Source organism: Trichomycterus rosablanca, chromosome 19 (assembly GCF_030014385.1).
Source record: "Trichomycterus rosablanca isolate fTriRos1 chromosome 19, fTriRos1.hap1, whole genome shotgun sequence".
In the NCBI taxonomy this organism is placed as follows: Eukaryota; Metazoa; Chordata; class Actinopteri; order Siluriformes; family Trichomycteridae; genus Trichomycterus; species Trichomycterus rosablanca.
The window spans coordinates 22206104-22222121 of record NC_086006.1 but is presented as its reverse complement, the minus strand read 5'-3'; the positions used below and the strand labels follow the sequence as shown (position 1 = coordinate 22222121).

The 16018-nt window shown below is 39.2% G+C and overlaps 1 protein-coding gene across 7 annotated transcripts in view; it reads left to right on the top strand.

The window, feature by feature from the left end:
* Nucleotides 1-16018, top strand: part of hspg2 (heparan sulfate proteoglycan 2) — a 140581-nt gene that overhangs the window by 93626 nt on the left and 30937 nt on the right. For 4 of the 7 annotated variants that reach the window (XM_063015208.1, XM_063015209.1, XM_063015210.1 and 1 more), the window contains exons 42-54: nucleotides 77-187; nucleotides 418-518; nucleotides 1088-1268; nucleotides 8139-8261; nucleotides 8887-9048; nucleotides 9769-9891; nucleotides 9982-10149; nucleotides 10778-10900; nucleotides 11074-11226; nucleotides 11518-11660; nucleotides 11833-11910; nucleotides 14161-14296; nucleotides 15120-15265. In XM_063015208.1, the coding sequence (XP_062871278.1) occupies nucleotides 77-187; nucleotides 418-518; nucleotides 1088-1268; nucleotides 8139-8261; nucleotides 8887-9048; nucleotides 9769-9891; nucleotides 9982-10149; nucleotides 10778-10900; nucleotides 11074-11226; nucleotides 11518-11660; nucleotides 11833-11910; nucleotides 14161-14296; nucleotides 15120-15265 (1748 nt within the window). The remainder of the gene's footprint in view (nucleotides 1-76; nucleotides 188-417; nucleotides 519-1087; nucleotides 1269-8138; nucleotides 8262-8886; nucleotides 9049-9768; nucleotides 9892-9981; nucleotides 10150-10777; nucleotides 10901-11073; nucleotides 11227-11517; nucleotides 11661-11832; nucleotides 11911-14160; nucleotides 14297-15119; nucleotides 15266-16018) is intronic. The other 3 variants (XM_063015212.1, XM_063015211.1, XM_063015207.1) reach the window with 2 other exon arrangements.

Here is a 16018-nt window from a genome sequence, read left to right as displayed (position 1 = left end):
TCATAAATAACTCAACTGAATGATGTTTGTGCTAATATCTGGACATACGTTGGATAAAACTTGTCATGTCTTCCAGGAGAAGAGCTGCATTTTGCCAGTGTGCAGCCCACCGACGCCGGCGTCTACATCTGCACCTGCAGAAACCAGCTCTCCACCAACCGCAGCCGTGCTGAAATCGTAATAGCATGTAAGTCTTAGTGAGTCCATGTTGCATCGGCAACAAGCAACAACCAGTAGCAGAGTCGAGATTCGGACCCAGGAGCTCAGAATCTCTGCGCTGGCGTGCTAGCGGATTATCCCACTGTGCTATTTGTATTTAATTGCTAATAATAATTCTTAATTAATTTTGGCCACCTGACAGGTGACAATAAGCACAAATCCTGACCTTGAAATGTTCACGTCTCTCTTTCTCACCAGCTTCTCCATCCAAACCAATTGAAGTGTTTATTGAGGAGCCTAAATCCAGAAGAGTGAACCCAGGAGCTACAGTGAGCTTCATCTGCACGGCCAAGAGCCAGGTAGGACCTTAACATGACCCTTCCTTGCATTTAACACTGAACACAAGTCCTATTCCTTTAATGCTTTCTTTGCTAATGAACATTATGTGGCCTAAAGTATATGAACACTCTTGTAAGTAGTAAATTCAGGTGTTTTAGCCACACCCATACAATTGTGTATATGCTTTTAACTTCGTGGTAGTCACATGCCCAAAACAAGATCCAAAAGATGGTTAATAGATGACAAGCTTGGTGTAGTTTGGCCACTGGCTTCCTTAGAACATTGGGATTGGAAAATCAATTGCAAGCCAGGTCTTCTTGTCAAATATCAGCACCAGACTAAGCAGGCACAAATTCCCATTGAAACAGTCCCAATACGTTGTGGAAAGCTTTTCCAAAATGGGACGAGTGTTACAGTCACAAGGGATGGGTAGAGGAGAAGAGGGGGAAACTCCATACTAACATTCATGGTTTTAGAATGGAATGTGCAACAAGCTCATAGCCCGTTGTCCACATACTTTTGGCCATAAATTGTATGTATTACACTAAAATAATAATGGCTATGTGAAAACCATTTTCTCTTCACACAGTTCCCAGCGTACACACTGGTGTGGACACGACAGGGCAACCGTAAGCTGCCCGACCGCGCCATGGACTTCAACGGCATCCTGACTATCCAGAACGTTCGACCCGAGGACGCCGGCGCGTACGTGTGCACCGGCTCTAACATGTTCGCCATGGACGAGGGCACGGCCGTCCTGTACATCGCAGGTTCGTCACTGGCACCGTTTTATTAGGCATCACGTTGTGTGATCCCTCCAGCTTCTTCTGTCAGTTTGACCTCTCGTCCCCTCTCGCTGCATGCTTTCGCTTTCCTGTCCGGGGTGCGGTTCTGGGTAACAGCATGGCTATTTACTCACCTCCTGATCGCGAACTGTATCGAGGAATGACTTTCGGCTCCTGCTTCAGCTTGGTTTGTGTTTCGTCTGTCGTCTTTTCATACTAATCAGACTGCTTTGACTTTCTCTTGTCTGTGTCAGATCTTAAGTGGAAACCGTACAGCTTGTGAAGGATTAAATAATAATGAATAAAAAAACATGATTTCTGAGGAGGAATCAATTAATAAATCGTGTTCTTAGAACAATAATTAGGGATAATTTTTTATAAATCAGCCTATTATAAAAAAATTATAATTTTGCCTCTCACCTTTAAAATGCAATATCAAAAATCTATCTTAAAATTTGATTTTTCAGGTTTTTTTTTAATTCACTAGCTAGATTTTGTTGTAACTGGTGCTCTATTTACCTTGATTTATACGTTTCTTTCACCTGCGATCCAACTGCGATCAACATAAAATCTGTTCTTTCAAGGACTGAATCCAAATTGGCTTTTAATTCACTGTACAATTCTCCCTAATTTTCTTTGCCCCAATTTTCACCCAGTCCACTGCTGCAGACCTCTCCTGACCGAGGAGGGCCATAACTAACACACAGTCACGCATCAATCTCCATTATGCCACGTCTTCATGTAGGCACCTTCCAGCAGTGGTGGTAATTGCAGCAATAATGAGGAATCTCTCCGGCCCTCCCTCTCCTAGACTGGACAGTTTTGTTCTAACCTCTTAAAATGAGCTGGAATTTGTGTAGATTGGAAACGTATCCAGTCTATTCACTACATATTTGAGTGGCTCAATCACAACTGAACATCAGCTTGTGTGTGAACCTGTGGCTGAGTGCAGCCACGTTGGTGTTGGGTTTTCTTGCTGCTGTAGTAGTTCTTTATCTGGTGGTGGTGCTTGTGATGGTGTCTCATGTTCACTACATGTGGTGGCTGGTGTTTTTCCTGGGCGTTCAGAGGACGACTGACAGGTGATGAGCCTAAATGAGAAGAGTTATATATGAGGTCATGTGCTAATAAAACGTCTGGCCAGGAGGACCAACTCATCCAGCGTACATTTCTGAAACGGTGATCTCTACTGGTGTCCAGAACTGTAATGAATGTTTGTAATGGTGCTATGTTTGATGCAGCTGGATGAATTTTGTGTTTATTACAGCTGTGTATTTTTGTATCACATATTTTTGCTGCCTTGGGCAGTAAATATTATTTGAATCAACAGGCTTTTTCTACCTTAATATGATCTGTAGAGTTTGAGTATATTTATGAGCAGAAACCATCTGAGTAAATAAATATTATTGTGATTTAGTTGTATCATTTTAATTGATTTATTTTTTCATTTCACTTTTTATAGTTACTATACAATGTGTACTTATGTATGGAAGAAATCATTTGTTATTTACTCTTAAATGCCATTAGATCATATACGTATAGCCATGTGTTGGGCCATATTTATTTCGATTTTTTTGATTCTTCATTTAAATAGTTTTGCATTTTAGTTGCATTTGTTACCTGCTCATTTCCTTCCATTAAGCATTAGTCCACATGTCGTCAGGTTGCTGTTTTGTCACATTCTTTGTGTATTTAATTTCTCATATTGTTTTCATTTATGGTGCTGAACCTTATGAAAAAAAAAAGGAATTATGCCAGACTTTTCCAGTGTGTTTTATTTATCCAAACTGTGAAATGGATGCTTATGTAATTCTGTATAATGAACACACTTGATTAAAACACTACAAGACTGAACATTCAGCTGAGTGTGTGTATAACTGATACACGAGCATGAAACATCAACAGCGATGTCCATTTGATATCGTAAATAGAATCAGTCACAAGCTGTATTAAAGGAAACGCATTATTACAGTGTGTAAAGCTTTACTGTTTTTACACTAACCTGCATGTTTGCTGTTCTTGTGTTTCCATTGCTTGCAGTATACATTGTGGATTGTATTGGAAAACTAATTTGAATTGCAATCACCAGAAATTTCTTCCCTCACAGGTCAAAATGGGTTTCATTTGCATCGTACATACACAGAATGACATCCTGTCAGCTAGTCTATCATAGATTTGAGTATATACAGTACAAAACATTAATGCAAGTGAAAACATGAGAAACTTAAGTGAGTACATTTTGCCAATTTCCAATCGTCATTGCCCAACCGATAACCAACATTAATTTACATTAATTTACAGTGAAACTTATCCCACATATAAACCACATTTAATCAACTGCTTTACATCTATCTGGTGAACACATAGTGGCGTGACTGTAGTTAGTCCTGTAGAACAAACTTCTCACTCATATTAAATAAGGTGATGAACAATTTTAATAAATAAATAAAATTATAATAGAGTTTAGTGCTTTAGTGTAACATCATTCTTTAAAGTCTGAAAAAGGGTTATGCAGCATTTTTGTCCTTACTTTGGAGATAAAGACTTCCTAACATAGCCAAATCTTTCATGTTATTCTAAACAGTCATATTTGTGTTTTGAAAGTTCATAAACGTAGCATGTTCAGTCAGATTAAGAATTATTGGTACCTTTGGTAAGTATGGGGGAGAAGTTCATTAAAAAATGTGTTTTGTTTAATTAACGTAATTTCTCAAAAAATATGGGAGAAATCTACATCTAACATAAGAACATCAACATTTTTCTTGGTGTTTGTATACTGAAGTTCCTGTTATAATCTGGCTAGTAAATGTAATGTGACTTTATTCATGGTGTGTTACAAGCTAGTCTTAACATTAGGTTGTTTGTTAAAGCAATGAAATATAACCAGGTTTAAATGTAGCTATACTGTGTATAACATGCTTGATACCATAAACGATCATATAATTAACAGTAACTTTTTATATTGAGTACCTTCTTTCAAAAGTCAAGTTGTTTTGTTGCAATGTTGTAATTATATATAATGTTATATAATGACTGTTTATTGACTAGTAGCTAACTCTTATTGTTTAGCTTAACATGTGTGTGTGTTCATTTGTATTCTTTGTTTACATTAATTTAGCTAACACTGTGTAACCTAACTATGAGTGCATACAGTTTACTAGCTAGCGTTAACATTCATAAATTTAAAGCTAGGACTGACTTAAAGTGAAGCTGGTCCAGTGTTTAAATTTATGCTAACAGTTGTCTTATAGCTTTTTGCCTAGCATTAGTTAGCTACCTAGCTGTGCTGGTCAAACTGCTCTTTTGTAGCAGAGATCATACAAGAGCCCACATGTGTTTTATCAACAAATATTGATATTTTAACTCCTTTAAAATGTATTTTGGTAAAATCTTTTACGAGACTGATATTAGCATGTAAATCTGGCACATGTCTGATGTTATATGCTGTAATTATGGGTCATAAAGTGAATTTGTTATGGTAACATTTATATATTTTTTGAATTATAGCCTCATTGGCTAATGTGCTCTAGTTAGCATTTATTGTATGATAGATCTCAGGTGTAACAACTGATAAAGACAGTGATTTTTAGGCTTTTTCTTTATCAGGTCAAAACCCAGTCTTGCAAGCCACACACATGCATCAATAGATACACTTTATAGCCAAAGGTATGTGGACACCTGGTTATGAGCTTGATGTACATCCCATTTAAAACCTTAAAAAAAAAAAACCTGTACAGGGAGTAAGACAGTTATTATAAGAAATTTAAGAATTACAAGAAAATTTTAATTTCAATTCTGCAAAAAAAAAAAAAAAAAAAAAGCACAAATTTTAAAAGTATTTGTTTATGATTATAGATACCTACATTGTTGTTCCTATTTATTAGTACTGAGTTAAAGTGGATTTATGCACTGGCAGTATATTAAATAATAAACACAAATGTGGTTAAATATCAAATTTTTACACATTCAGAGGTTTAATAATAACAATTACATTTAAACATGTTATATTTAATAATGACAGCATATAACATGTGTCATGACAGGGTTATGAGATATTTAAATCATAATAAACATTTAGGCTAAAATATTTTTTAAAAATTATATTTTCTATGTATGTATTGGTGTGGGCTTTTAGTTGATCTGGAGACTTACCTGTCCATGTTGCCTGTCCATCATTCACAGACACCTCTAAGGCTGAGATGTTTTATACAGCCTATGAAATGTTTGAAGGACATAGACAGCGTAAGTTTGTAACGTGATCTCTGTAGCTCTGAGTCGGGCTCTTTATTCACTTTCTTTTGCATGCCGGCATCATTCTCAACATGGATTCACCAGCTCAAGTATAGCCTATGCAAGCTCAAAACATCAGTTAATAGTTATAAAATCAGCCAGTGCAAATTTATAACACTATTCATATAAGTTATGCCTACTAAAAGTGAAGCTTTTATAATTCTGGTTTCATTTTTCCACGTGAACATTTCCCCGATTCTCCTAACAATCTAGTCATATCCAATTACCTGATCACATTTTGCTTCCTCTACTGCTGTAGATCTCTATTCATGACGGAGGAACACACGCCCCCTCTAACACGTGCAGTAACTGACCCCTTCTTTTCACCTGCTTGAGGCAAGTTCATATGGGGATCCATATTGCACAATCTCCATTTGTGCCAGAGCAATTATGAGGTATTCCCTCTGGCTTTCCCACCCTCGGACAAGCTAATCGTTGTCTGTATAGGCACCCAGCCTGTCGGTAGCAGAGCTGAGATTCGAACTCATGAGTTTGAAATGTCACTATTATTGTGAAAGCGTGTTTTACCACTGCACCACATCCATAAATACTCTTATGAGCTCATACTGTTACCTTGATGATGATAGATGTTGACTTGCATATGTGATCGTTACTTGACCATCACTCAGCATGTAAGCAAGACTCTTGCATGCTTCTGGACTTTCTCTATTGTTACCAACATGTGAAGCAAGTTTTATTACGCAGAATTTAACATTCATTATAAAATTCCATTATATTTTGATGAACAAATGAATAATCTAAATATACAGATAGATTCCATAATGTCTAGATGCTCTTACTTTTAAAAATTTCTTACCGTTGACAAAAAACTCTTACCTTGACAAAGCCATGTCACCAACATCCAGAAATGCTGCCTACCGCTTTAAACTCACCAAAATGTCAACACTTTAGATGATTTATAAAAATATCCAGATTGTCACCAGCATAAAGCAAAATTCCAAAGCCTTTCCTGGGATGGGAGTGTATTAGTGCCTGCCCATCTGTGAGGGCACCATTAAAACTGAAAGATATATATGCTGATCAGAGAGTCTGTGTGCTAGTCTGGCCAGCCTGTAGTCTAGACCTGTCGTCTATTGAAAACATGTGGCTCGTTATAAAACTGCAATTGGATCAATTTGCGTCTTCAGTCCCCAGTTGATTAATAAGTGTTGTTAAAGGAAAGTTCATTTAACAAGAATCGAATTTAGGCTGTGAATAAATACACTGTATTTACAAAAATATTATAAGGTTGATCAGATAAAAAAAAACACATATAAATGCTTTTTTGTATTCGCATTTCACATAATTCCACATACTGTTCCAACTATTTTGGAATGCCTAAATCGAATGCTTAATCAGGTAAGAATAGAGAAAAGTCCATCATCCATTGTGCTTGTTTTGCTATGCTCCAGACGTGCAGAACTTCAACCATCACATTCTTCATCACTTCCAATTCCTAATGCATGTCCTGCCAACACAGTGAGCTTGAATAATTGTTCATGGTAACCATTAATTTGTTTCAAGCTCAGTTAAACACATTAGGATGAAGTTTTGTTGTAGTCCAGACAGTCTGGATGTGGAAAATGAAAGAAGCTGCAGCATTATGGGCCGTATTCTAAATCACCCATAGGAAGAACTTATACACTATCTGGCCAAAAGTATGTGGATACCCCTTATCATTGTTAAAAAGGTATAAAATGATTTATAGTTTATTCTCTTTTATGCTTAGATGCCTGCACAGAGCCTTGACATTCATACTGAGCACATTCGGTTTTCTCATCCTTTCATCCAGTGTTGCGAAAGCCGTCCCAGAAGAGTGGCGGCTGTTCTGGCCGCAAAATGGGCTCTATGTTAATGCTCATGGTTTTGGAATAGACTGTCTAATGGTCAAGTTATGACCATAATATGTACATAAACATATTAAAGTCTTCCACCTATCTTTATGTTTGTGGCAATAACAGCCTCCACTCTTTTGGAAAAGTTTTCCACAAGAGTAAAGAGTGAATCTGTGGAAATCTGTGCACATTTAGTCAAAAGTGGCTCACAATTAAGGCCTGACTCACAATTAACATTCCAATTTGTCCCAAAGATGTTTGATGGGGTTGAGATCCCAGCAGTTTCTTTACACCAAACTTGCCAAGCAAAGTTTTAATGGATTTGCTTCATGCACAGTAATACAGTCATACATAAATAGTTCTCCCACAAGGTTCTCCACCAAACTGTTGTCTTTTCCAATAGTTAAAAGCATATGATTTATTTAATGTGATTGATTTTATACACATTAACAAGAATAAAAACCTGGAACCTGTAATTTGAAGGGGTGTCCGCATATTTCTGTCCAACTAGTGTACAACAAAATCTTTAAAATGGATATAATTAAAAATATATATTAAAAATAAAACTGTTATGGTTGTACGATACATGACTGGGTATGCTATGGTAAGTATCAAGCTGTATCTCCGTTATGTCTGGTCTTACGCACACTTGTTTTTTTTTCCACTTTAAACACCGTGGTTCAGTGTGATCCTCTTTTGCATGTGATTAACTGCTATTTGCTCACTGTAGCTGGTGAGGGGGTGAAGCCCACAGTCTCCATCTACCCATCCACACTCACCGTCCAGCAGGGCAAACGAGCCGAGTTCCGCTGCAGCGCCACTGGCAGCCCGCGTCCCTCAGTGGAATGGACAGGTATGATGTTGACTACAGTAGGGTTCAGTCCACCATCAACTGATGTTCATTACAGTACATCAGCATCTACAAAGTACAAATACTGATATAGCACAGTTACTTAGTTAATACCTACTTCACAAATGACAATCTTTTGGATTCTCTGGTCTGAGTTATGGTACTGTTAGCACTAACTGGTCGCCTTTGACACTCTACAGACATGACTGGCTGTGTCTGAGGGAGGAAAGTCTAGATGAAGTGTCACTTTCTAGCAGCTGCAACAGCAACGTCTGTTGTTTAAGTGCTAAGCCAGCACAAGTGGCTGAGAAATACTCTGTAGAAATATGCCTCCTTGTGGTAAAAATTAAAAGTGTGTTCGGGGAGGGGTATAAATGCGATGTAAGTTTTGTATTATATTTTACTGAAATATCTGAAGGGCCACTTAGGGCAGATCTTTTTTTTCTGCAAGTGCCAAACTGTATTTAGAAACCTAAAGCAAATGACATCAAGGTGTTTATCGATAGCCACTATCTAGGTTCAGTATACCATAATGAAGCAGTTGTTGTGTTGTTAAGGATGCAGTCTCAAACTGCTATGAAGACTCTTTCAGGTTCATGAATAACAAAATGTAAACTGTAAATTCCAGGAAGCTCAGGTAGACGTATCGGCAGTAATGCTGTCATCAGGGACGGTGTTCTTACGTTTCCCTCTGTGGACCGTTCTGTTGAGGGAGACTACACATGCAGGGCCCTCAACATCCATGGAGAACATGCTGCCCGTGTGGTTCTCTACGTCCATAGTGCATCTGGTATGAACCCCAAATACAACCCAATCCACGAGTGAATGTGTGTGGGATTAATGTGTACATAAAGTCTGGTTTTGTTACTGTACCACATATTCAGGATTAATAACCAACTGTTCATCCATTCGTTCATCCATTCATGTATCCATTCACCCATTGAGCATTGTACTTTCATTCACAGTATTCATTCATTCATCTATTCTATTTATCAATCCATATACTGTATAAATCTATTTTTTTACAGTTCAGCCATACACATGTCTGTATATATACTTATTAAGCCATCCAACCACCTGTTCCTTATTTAATTCATTCATATCTGGTAATGTAATCATTTATCGTTTGTTTATTTGTCATCTATCAATTTATTCATGAACTTATCCATCCATACACCCATTAAGATATCTGTTTATTATTCAGTCTACCCAACTATTCTTTTATCCATCCATCGATCTGTCCATTCAATCATCTCTCCAATACCCCATCCATTTACTCAGCTATTCATTTATTTATTTAGCCTAATCTGGCACCCAACCCCAATGACTGGTTTGTATTCTTCCCTTAAACCCAATATTTACAGTTTAGACTCCGGATCTACTGTGACACCAGTCAGGATGAAGCACTTCATGTACACTATAGTTTATATTGCATGCTAATCTTTTTAGCTTTGTTGCTTATGATATACATTCCTCCAGCACATGATTAACTGATGTTTGCTTGCTGTAGCTGGAGAGTTGGTGAAGCCCACAGTCACAATAAACCCACCCTCACTTACCGTCCAGAGGGGCCAACGAGCTGAGTTCCGCTGCACTGCTACTGGCAAACCATCTCCATCAGTGGAATGGACAGGTAAGATGCTGTAGCTTCAGGTGTTTCAACCACATACAATTTTGACTCTTGTAATAACTGTAAATCTGTAACTTGTATCGTACCTTTCAGGAAGCTCAGGTAGACGTATCGGCAGTAATGCTTTCATCAGGGAAGGTGTTCTTACATTCCCCTCTGTGGACCGATCTGACGAGGGTGAATACACCTGCAGGGCCCTGAACGCACACGGAGAACATGCTGCTCGTGTGGTACTCTACGTCCACGGTACACCAAGTACAGGTACTACTGAGGTCAAAAGTTTGCATACACCGTTAAGAGTCATGTGTGACTAATTTCTTGTTGGTATTTATGACTGCAGCAAGTAACTTTTCTGTGCTCACATAAATAGAGCATGTTTAATAGCAACCCATGTCAGTATATCATAACACACTAGTCCTGCCAAGGTCAGAAAGAAAACTCAAACTCTCATCTTTTGCTGAGAGGGTTTATTTATTTATTTGGGAATTCCTCCCTTTATATCTAAATCTACTCTGCCACTTGCACAACTCCCTGATATGGTCTGGATCACCATGTTTCCTCCAACACGTGTCCAGCCTGCAGCCACTTCTTATCACTTGCCAGTGTTGGGATCCTATACAGAAAGCCATGCTATGCTCTTTGTGACTCGACCCCTTGCAGGTGCCTGGATCAGTCCCAGAGACTGCATATGGCAGCAGGAAGAGACCTTGTCTGACCTTCCCTTTCCCAAACATGTTTGCCTATAGACTTGTACACTGGATCATCAAAGGGTTGAAGAAGCAAAATGCTAATGGCTCATATAAGCTCTTCTGACAGCTCATGGTTATTACAGAAACATAGTATGATCATTTTCCTTGAATTAATTCACCTGTGTTCTTACTGGCTGTAGGTGTCGAGGTGGGGAGGCTTTCGGTCACAATCCATCCACCTGTGGTCACTGTCAAGCAGGGTCAGCGTGCTGAATTCCACTGTACCGCAACTGGCAACCCGACTCCTACAGTTGAATGGACAGGTATTGCTTACGTTCAAGCATGAATGATTGTGACATCAGTTTCATCTATCCATTTTATTGGATGTAAAAAAGCATTGATTGAAAAGTTTCTGCCAGTAGATCTTTGGATGTTTCTGTAATTGCTGTGCTGTAGCTTAATTTAAGTTAATGTAAGTTGGAATTGTGACTGTCAGGTGGTACAGGCAACCGAATCAGCAGCAATGCCATCATCCAAGGCGGCGTTCTTACTTTCCCCTCTGTGGAGCGCTCTGACGAGGGCGACTACGTCTGCAGGGCCTTTAACACACAAGGACAACATACAGCCCGGGCCATTCTCTACGTGCACAGTACGTCTCTCAAACATCTAACTGTTAATGTTTATGCTAATGCTGATCATGTAGTATGTCCTTCGGAGTTCAAGTCGGTTTACAAACAGAAAAGCTGACCTGTTGTTGATACATTATGTAAACATACCATTTTGAAAACATACAGAAAATAGAAAACTAGGGACAGTGGTGGCCTAGCTGGTAGAGCTTTGGACCATCAATCGAAAGGTTGAGGGTTTCAAATCTTATCTCTACCATGCTGCCACTGTTGGGCCCTTGAGCAAGGCTTTGATTTATCTTTAAACATTTTAGGTGCCAGTCTACCTCACGTGCAGGTGAGCCCACAGCGGGTGGAGATCTACGAGGGTGAGACATTACAGCTCTACTGCAGAGCAGGTGGCATGCCAAGCCCGACCCTGAGCTGGAAAAAGAGAGGTGGTACACTTCCTTCACAGGTTAGAAATCCACTCCTTCTCTTTGTTTGTTTTATTTTCCCTGCATCTGCATGATCTCTGGTTGGTCACTTATACCACTGGTGTGTTCTGGTTTGACGGTTTCCTTTCTCCCCCTCTGTTTGTTTGTTTGTTTTTTGTTGTTGTTTTGGTTCCATCCATGATGTCTGTTCAGGCCATTTCCCCTCATGGTTTTCATCAGATTAAATCCAACAGTCTCGATGCGTTGCACAGTCGTACCGAGGAGCTGCAGGTCTGTCCATCTGTCCACTGTCTGTCTCACATGATTCCATCCCAAGCTCACCTGTCTCACTAGTCTTAACCTCGCTCGCCTAGCTTGCTGTCAACTAATGTGTAATTAAAAAAGATTAAAAATGACTTATTAACCAGTAGCTACGCTTTATGTTTAAAAGTATGTGGACATGCATCTTAATAATTAATTATATAAAATAAATGAGAAGCTTCCAACTCTGGTTCCAGCTGACTGTGACCCCTTGGACAAAGTGAGGTCCATTAACACATGGACAGATCTGTGTTAATGACCAGTGTTTTGGAATTGTATATCCAACAAGCTAATGTTTAGATGTCCACATACTTTTGGCATTACAGTGTATGTGCAATTGTGTGTCGACCGATTTCAGAGTAAGTACAAGTACTTTTATGTTTTTATTTTAAAACAGCTGTTAATTATATCAACTTTAGTTGAAGACATCACATGACAAACACTTTGAAGGGTGATATATATCATAGAAGGCCGTCATAGATACATTTTTAATATATGTTTAGAATATCACTTGGGTGGCACAGCAGTCTGGTACATTAGTCCAAGGTTTTTCAAACCCTGGGTCGCGACCCTTGGGTGGGTCAGAAGCCCCAAACAATGGGTCACAGAAAAAAGAATAATAGTTAAGTAAACGAATTCTAACATGCACATGAACACGAAATGAACTTGTACACGACGCCCCCTTGTGGAGGCTTTACGTTCATCTTGTAAACCACTGTGGGACCAGATTGCCACCATTTTTATTATGATGCATTGTTTGTGTTGCCTGGGTCACAGTAAAAATCATGGTACTACTTCTGAAGCCACCAGGACTGTCAGCAACACTGATATTTTATCTGTGTGTATTTTCACCAAGTTATGCAATAATTTACCAATACAGTATATCATCAATACCATCATCAGTGTTTTACCAATTACCAACGTGTCACTAATATGCCAATATGCTAATTCACCGATGCCTAAATTCCACCAATATAAATAAATCACCAAAACAGATACACCTCCACTTACGTCGTTTCAACTTGTTAATCAAAATAGGGAAAATAACATCAGTTTGTGCAACTTTATGTCGGTTAGCAAAAAAATATTAAAAACCCTTAGATGCTCAGGTGGTGCAGCAGTAAAACATGCTAGCACACCAGAGCTGACATCTTAGACTTGTGACTTCGAAACTCAGCTCTGCTACCAGCAGGCTGGGCGTTTACACGAACAATGATTGGCTCGTCTGTCAGGTTAAATGCCAGAGGAAATTTTCCATAACTGATGCGATTACGGCCTCTGCTGGCCTGATTGATGGCGCCTACACAGAGATGAGGGATAACGGAAATCGGAGCATGATTCTCCATGTGCAAGCTCCATATGAACTTTCCTCATGCAGGTGAAAAGATGCAGTCGGCTACTGTATACATGTCGGAGGGGGTATGTGTCAGTCTCGCTCTCTTCAATCAGGGCGGGATCAGCACCAGTAGCGTGGATGCATAATGAAATTGGGTAACTGAATACGCTAAAAGTTGGGAGAAAAAGGGGAGAAAATGCATTAACAAAAATATTAAAAAAGAAAAAAAGTTGATGCTCCAGCAGTGAAGAGCATCATCATCAACAAAAGAAGAAAAAAAAGGTAAAGTGAGTTAAAAAGGAATTTAAATGAATTAATTAATTATAAAGACAGTAAAAATGTTAAACTATAGAATGACTTTTGTATTAGTTATGTTATAGGGTTGCTTACAGAGGTTTACAGGGTGTCCAGGTTGTTTTTTTTAAAGAGTTTGACTTAGATCGTGAGTCTTGGAATGAATGAATGAATGAATGAATGACGTAAGGCGAGGTGTTTCTGTACTAGTGTTTTACTAATACCAATGTCACTAATGCTGATGTTACCTAATGGCAACATCATGTAAAACAAGTTGTGTCTGATTATAACGTAGGTGTTCCTTTAGCTACCATGCTAACTTTGCTCTGAGTTGGCAGTGGGTATGTACTCACATCAAGTGCCTACCAAACTGGCAGCTCAGTTTATACTAGCACCACTAATATATTAGGAATGTGTGTCTCTTGTAAACGTTTTGCTGCTCAGATGAAACCAGGTAAGATTTGTTGTAACAACCGTCTTTGTCGCTTCTCACAGTGCACTGTGTTCACATCAGATCTAACATTGAGCTGAAGATGTAATATTAAAATGCTTCTTATGTAATAGCTGATCCTCTTTCTGATTCTCCCCAGGCTCGGACGGATCGTACTGACTACGGAACTTTGATCATCCCTAATGTGAAGATAGAGGACGCTGGCACATATCTGTGTATTGGCACCAACGCTGAGGGCTCCTCTGAGGCTCGCATTGAGGTCACTGTGTTGAAAGGTAAACCAAATCTGCCGAACATGGATATGAATACTGATTTATCTATGACAATGTTTTCTCCCGCATTTTTTTGTGTGTTTTTGTCCAAATATGGACTGAAAATAGTCCCACTTATTCCTCAAGTGGCTTGTTCCAAACCTGTGGACATCACGGATAAGGCGTGTTTACTGTACTTAATCTCCCTGTGCACTCTGGCGCCCTCTGCTGGTTACACGACACTGCTAGTTGAGAAAGGCCTCACAACGTTATTTGACTTTGTTGTTTTGTCGTGTTAGTCATTTGTGATTAAAATCGACTATAAGCAGGTGTGTTGTCTGTGCATTTGACTGTTATTTTATTATATTAAAACTTTAACATCATGTTTTACACACTTTGGTTACATTCATGACAGGACAGGTAGTTACTCGTTACACAAGATTCATCAGTTCAAGTTTAATGCCAAACACAGTCATGGACAATTTTGTATCCCCACTTCACCTCACTTGCAAAACTTGCATGTCTTTGGACTGTGGGAGGAAACCAGAGCTCTTGCAGAAAACCCATGCAGACACAGGGAGAAAATGCAAACTCCACACAGAAAGGACCCGGACAGCTCCACCCGGGAATTGTACCAAGGACTTTCTTGTTGTGAGGCGACAGTGCAACCCACTGAGCCTGTCCCCAAGCTGCCCCCCTTTTGGAGATATAATAACCTCCATTCCTTTGGGAAGGCTTTATATAAGATTTTGAAGTCTGTGTGTGAGAACTTGTGCGGTCGGGCACTCCTCACTTGCAATCGACATTTTCATCTGAAAACTGAAGGCAAAACAATGTTTACTTACAGAAGACAGTGATCTTACTATCCATTCCTCTGCCGGCTCTGTGGTGGAAGGTGGAACGCTTGAACTGAACTGCAATGTCTTAGGAAACCCTTCCTCTCCAGTCACATGGAGCAGAGCTGACGGCCGTCGTCTCTCTCACAGTCACCAGGTTAGCCTTTCTTTTTCTTTATAGGAGCTTCTATATTAACTGTGTTAACACTGCAATTTGAGAATATTTATCAGATCATGATATTACACAAAAGGTTCTTATGTAAAAACTCATCACATAGTGAAACATTTAGAATATTCTTAAGTGTGTAAGCTCATCTGTCTGCTGTAGCTGTTTAGAATTGGGTTATGCACCAGGACAGTGATCCCAGCGCTGAAAAGAAACAGATTTAATGTATTAATGAACTTTAACTCTGGTGTGCATACTAAAATAAACTGCCCTTCCTAACACAGCCATTCTATTGTACCTGGGCTTGGGACCAGTATCTATTTTTATTTTTTTAATTAGGATTTTAACGTCATGTTTTACACACTTTGGTTACATTCATGACAGAACAGGTAATTACTGGTTACACAAGATTCATCAGTTTAAGTCTAATGTCAAACACAGTCACAGTTGTATCTCCAATTCACCTCACTTGCATGTCTTTGGACTGTCGGAGGAAACCCATGCAGGCACGTAGAGAACATGCAAATTCCACACAGAAAGGACCCGGACCACTCCATCTAGGAATCCGGGACCTTTTTGCTGTGAGGCAACAGTGCTATCCACTGAGCCACCGTGCCACCCTTGGGACTAGTACTGAGAGCGCACTAACTAAGTGCACCAATGGCTAGGCTTTATTGGTCATTCCAAGCCCTTCCTGACATTAGACAACACCCGACCAGCTAATAGAACCACAGAGATTTGAAC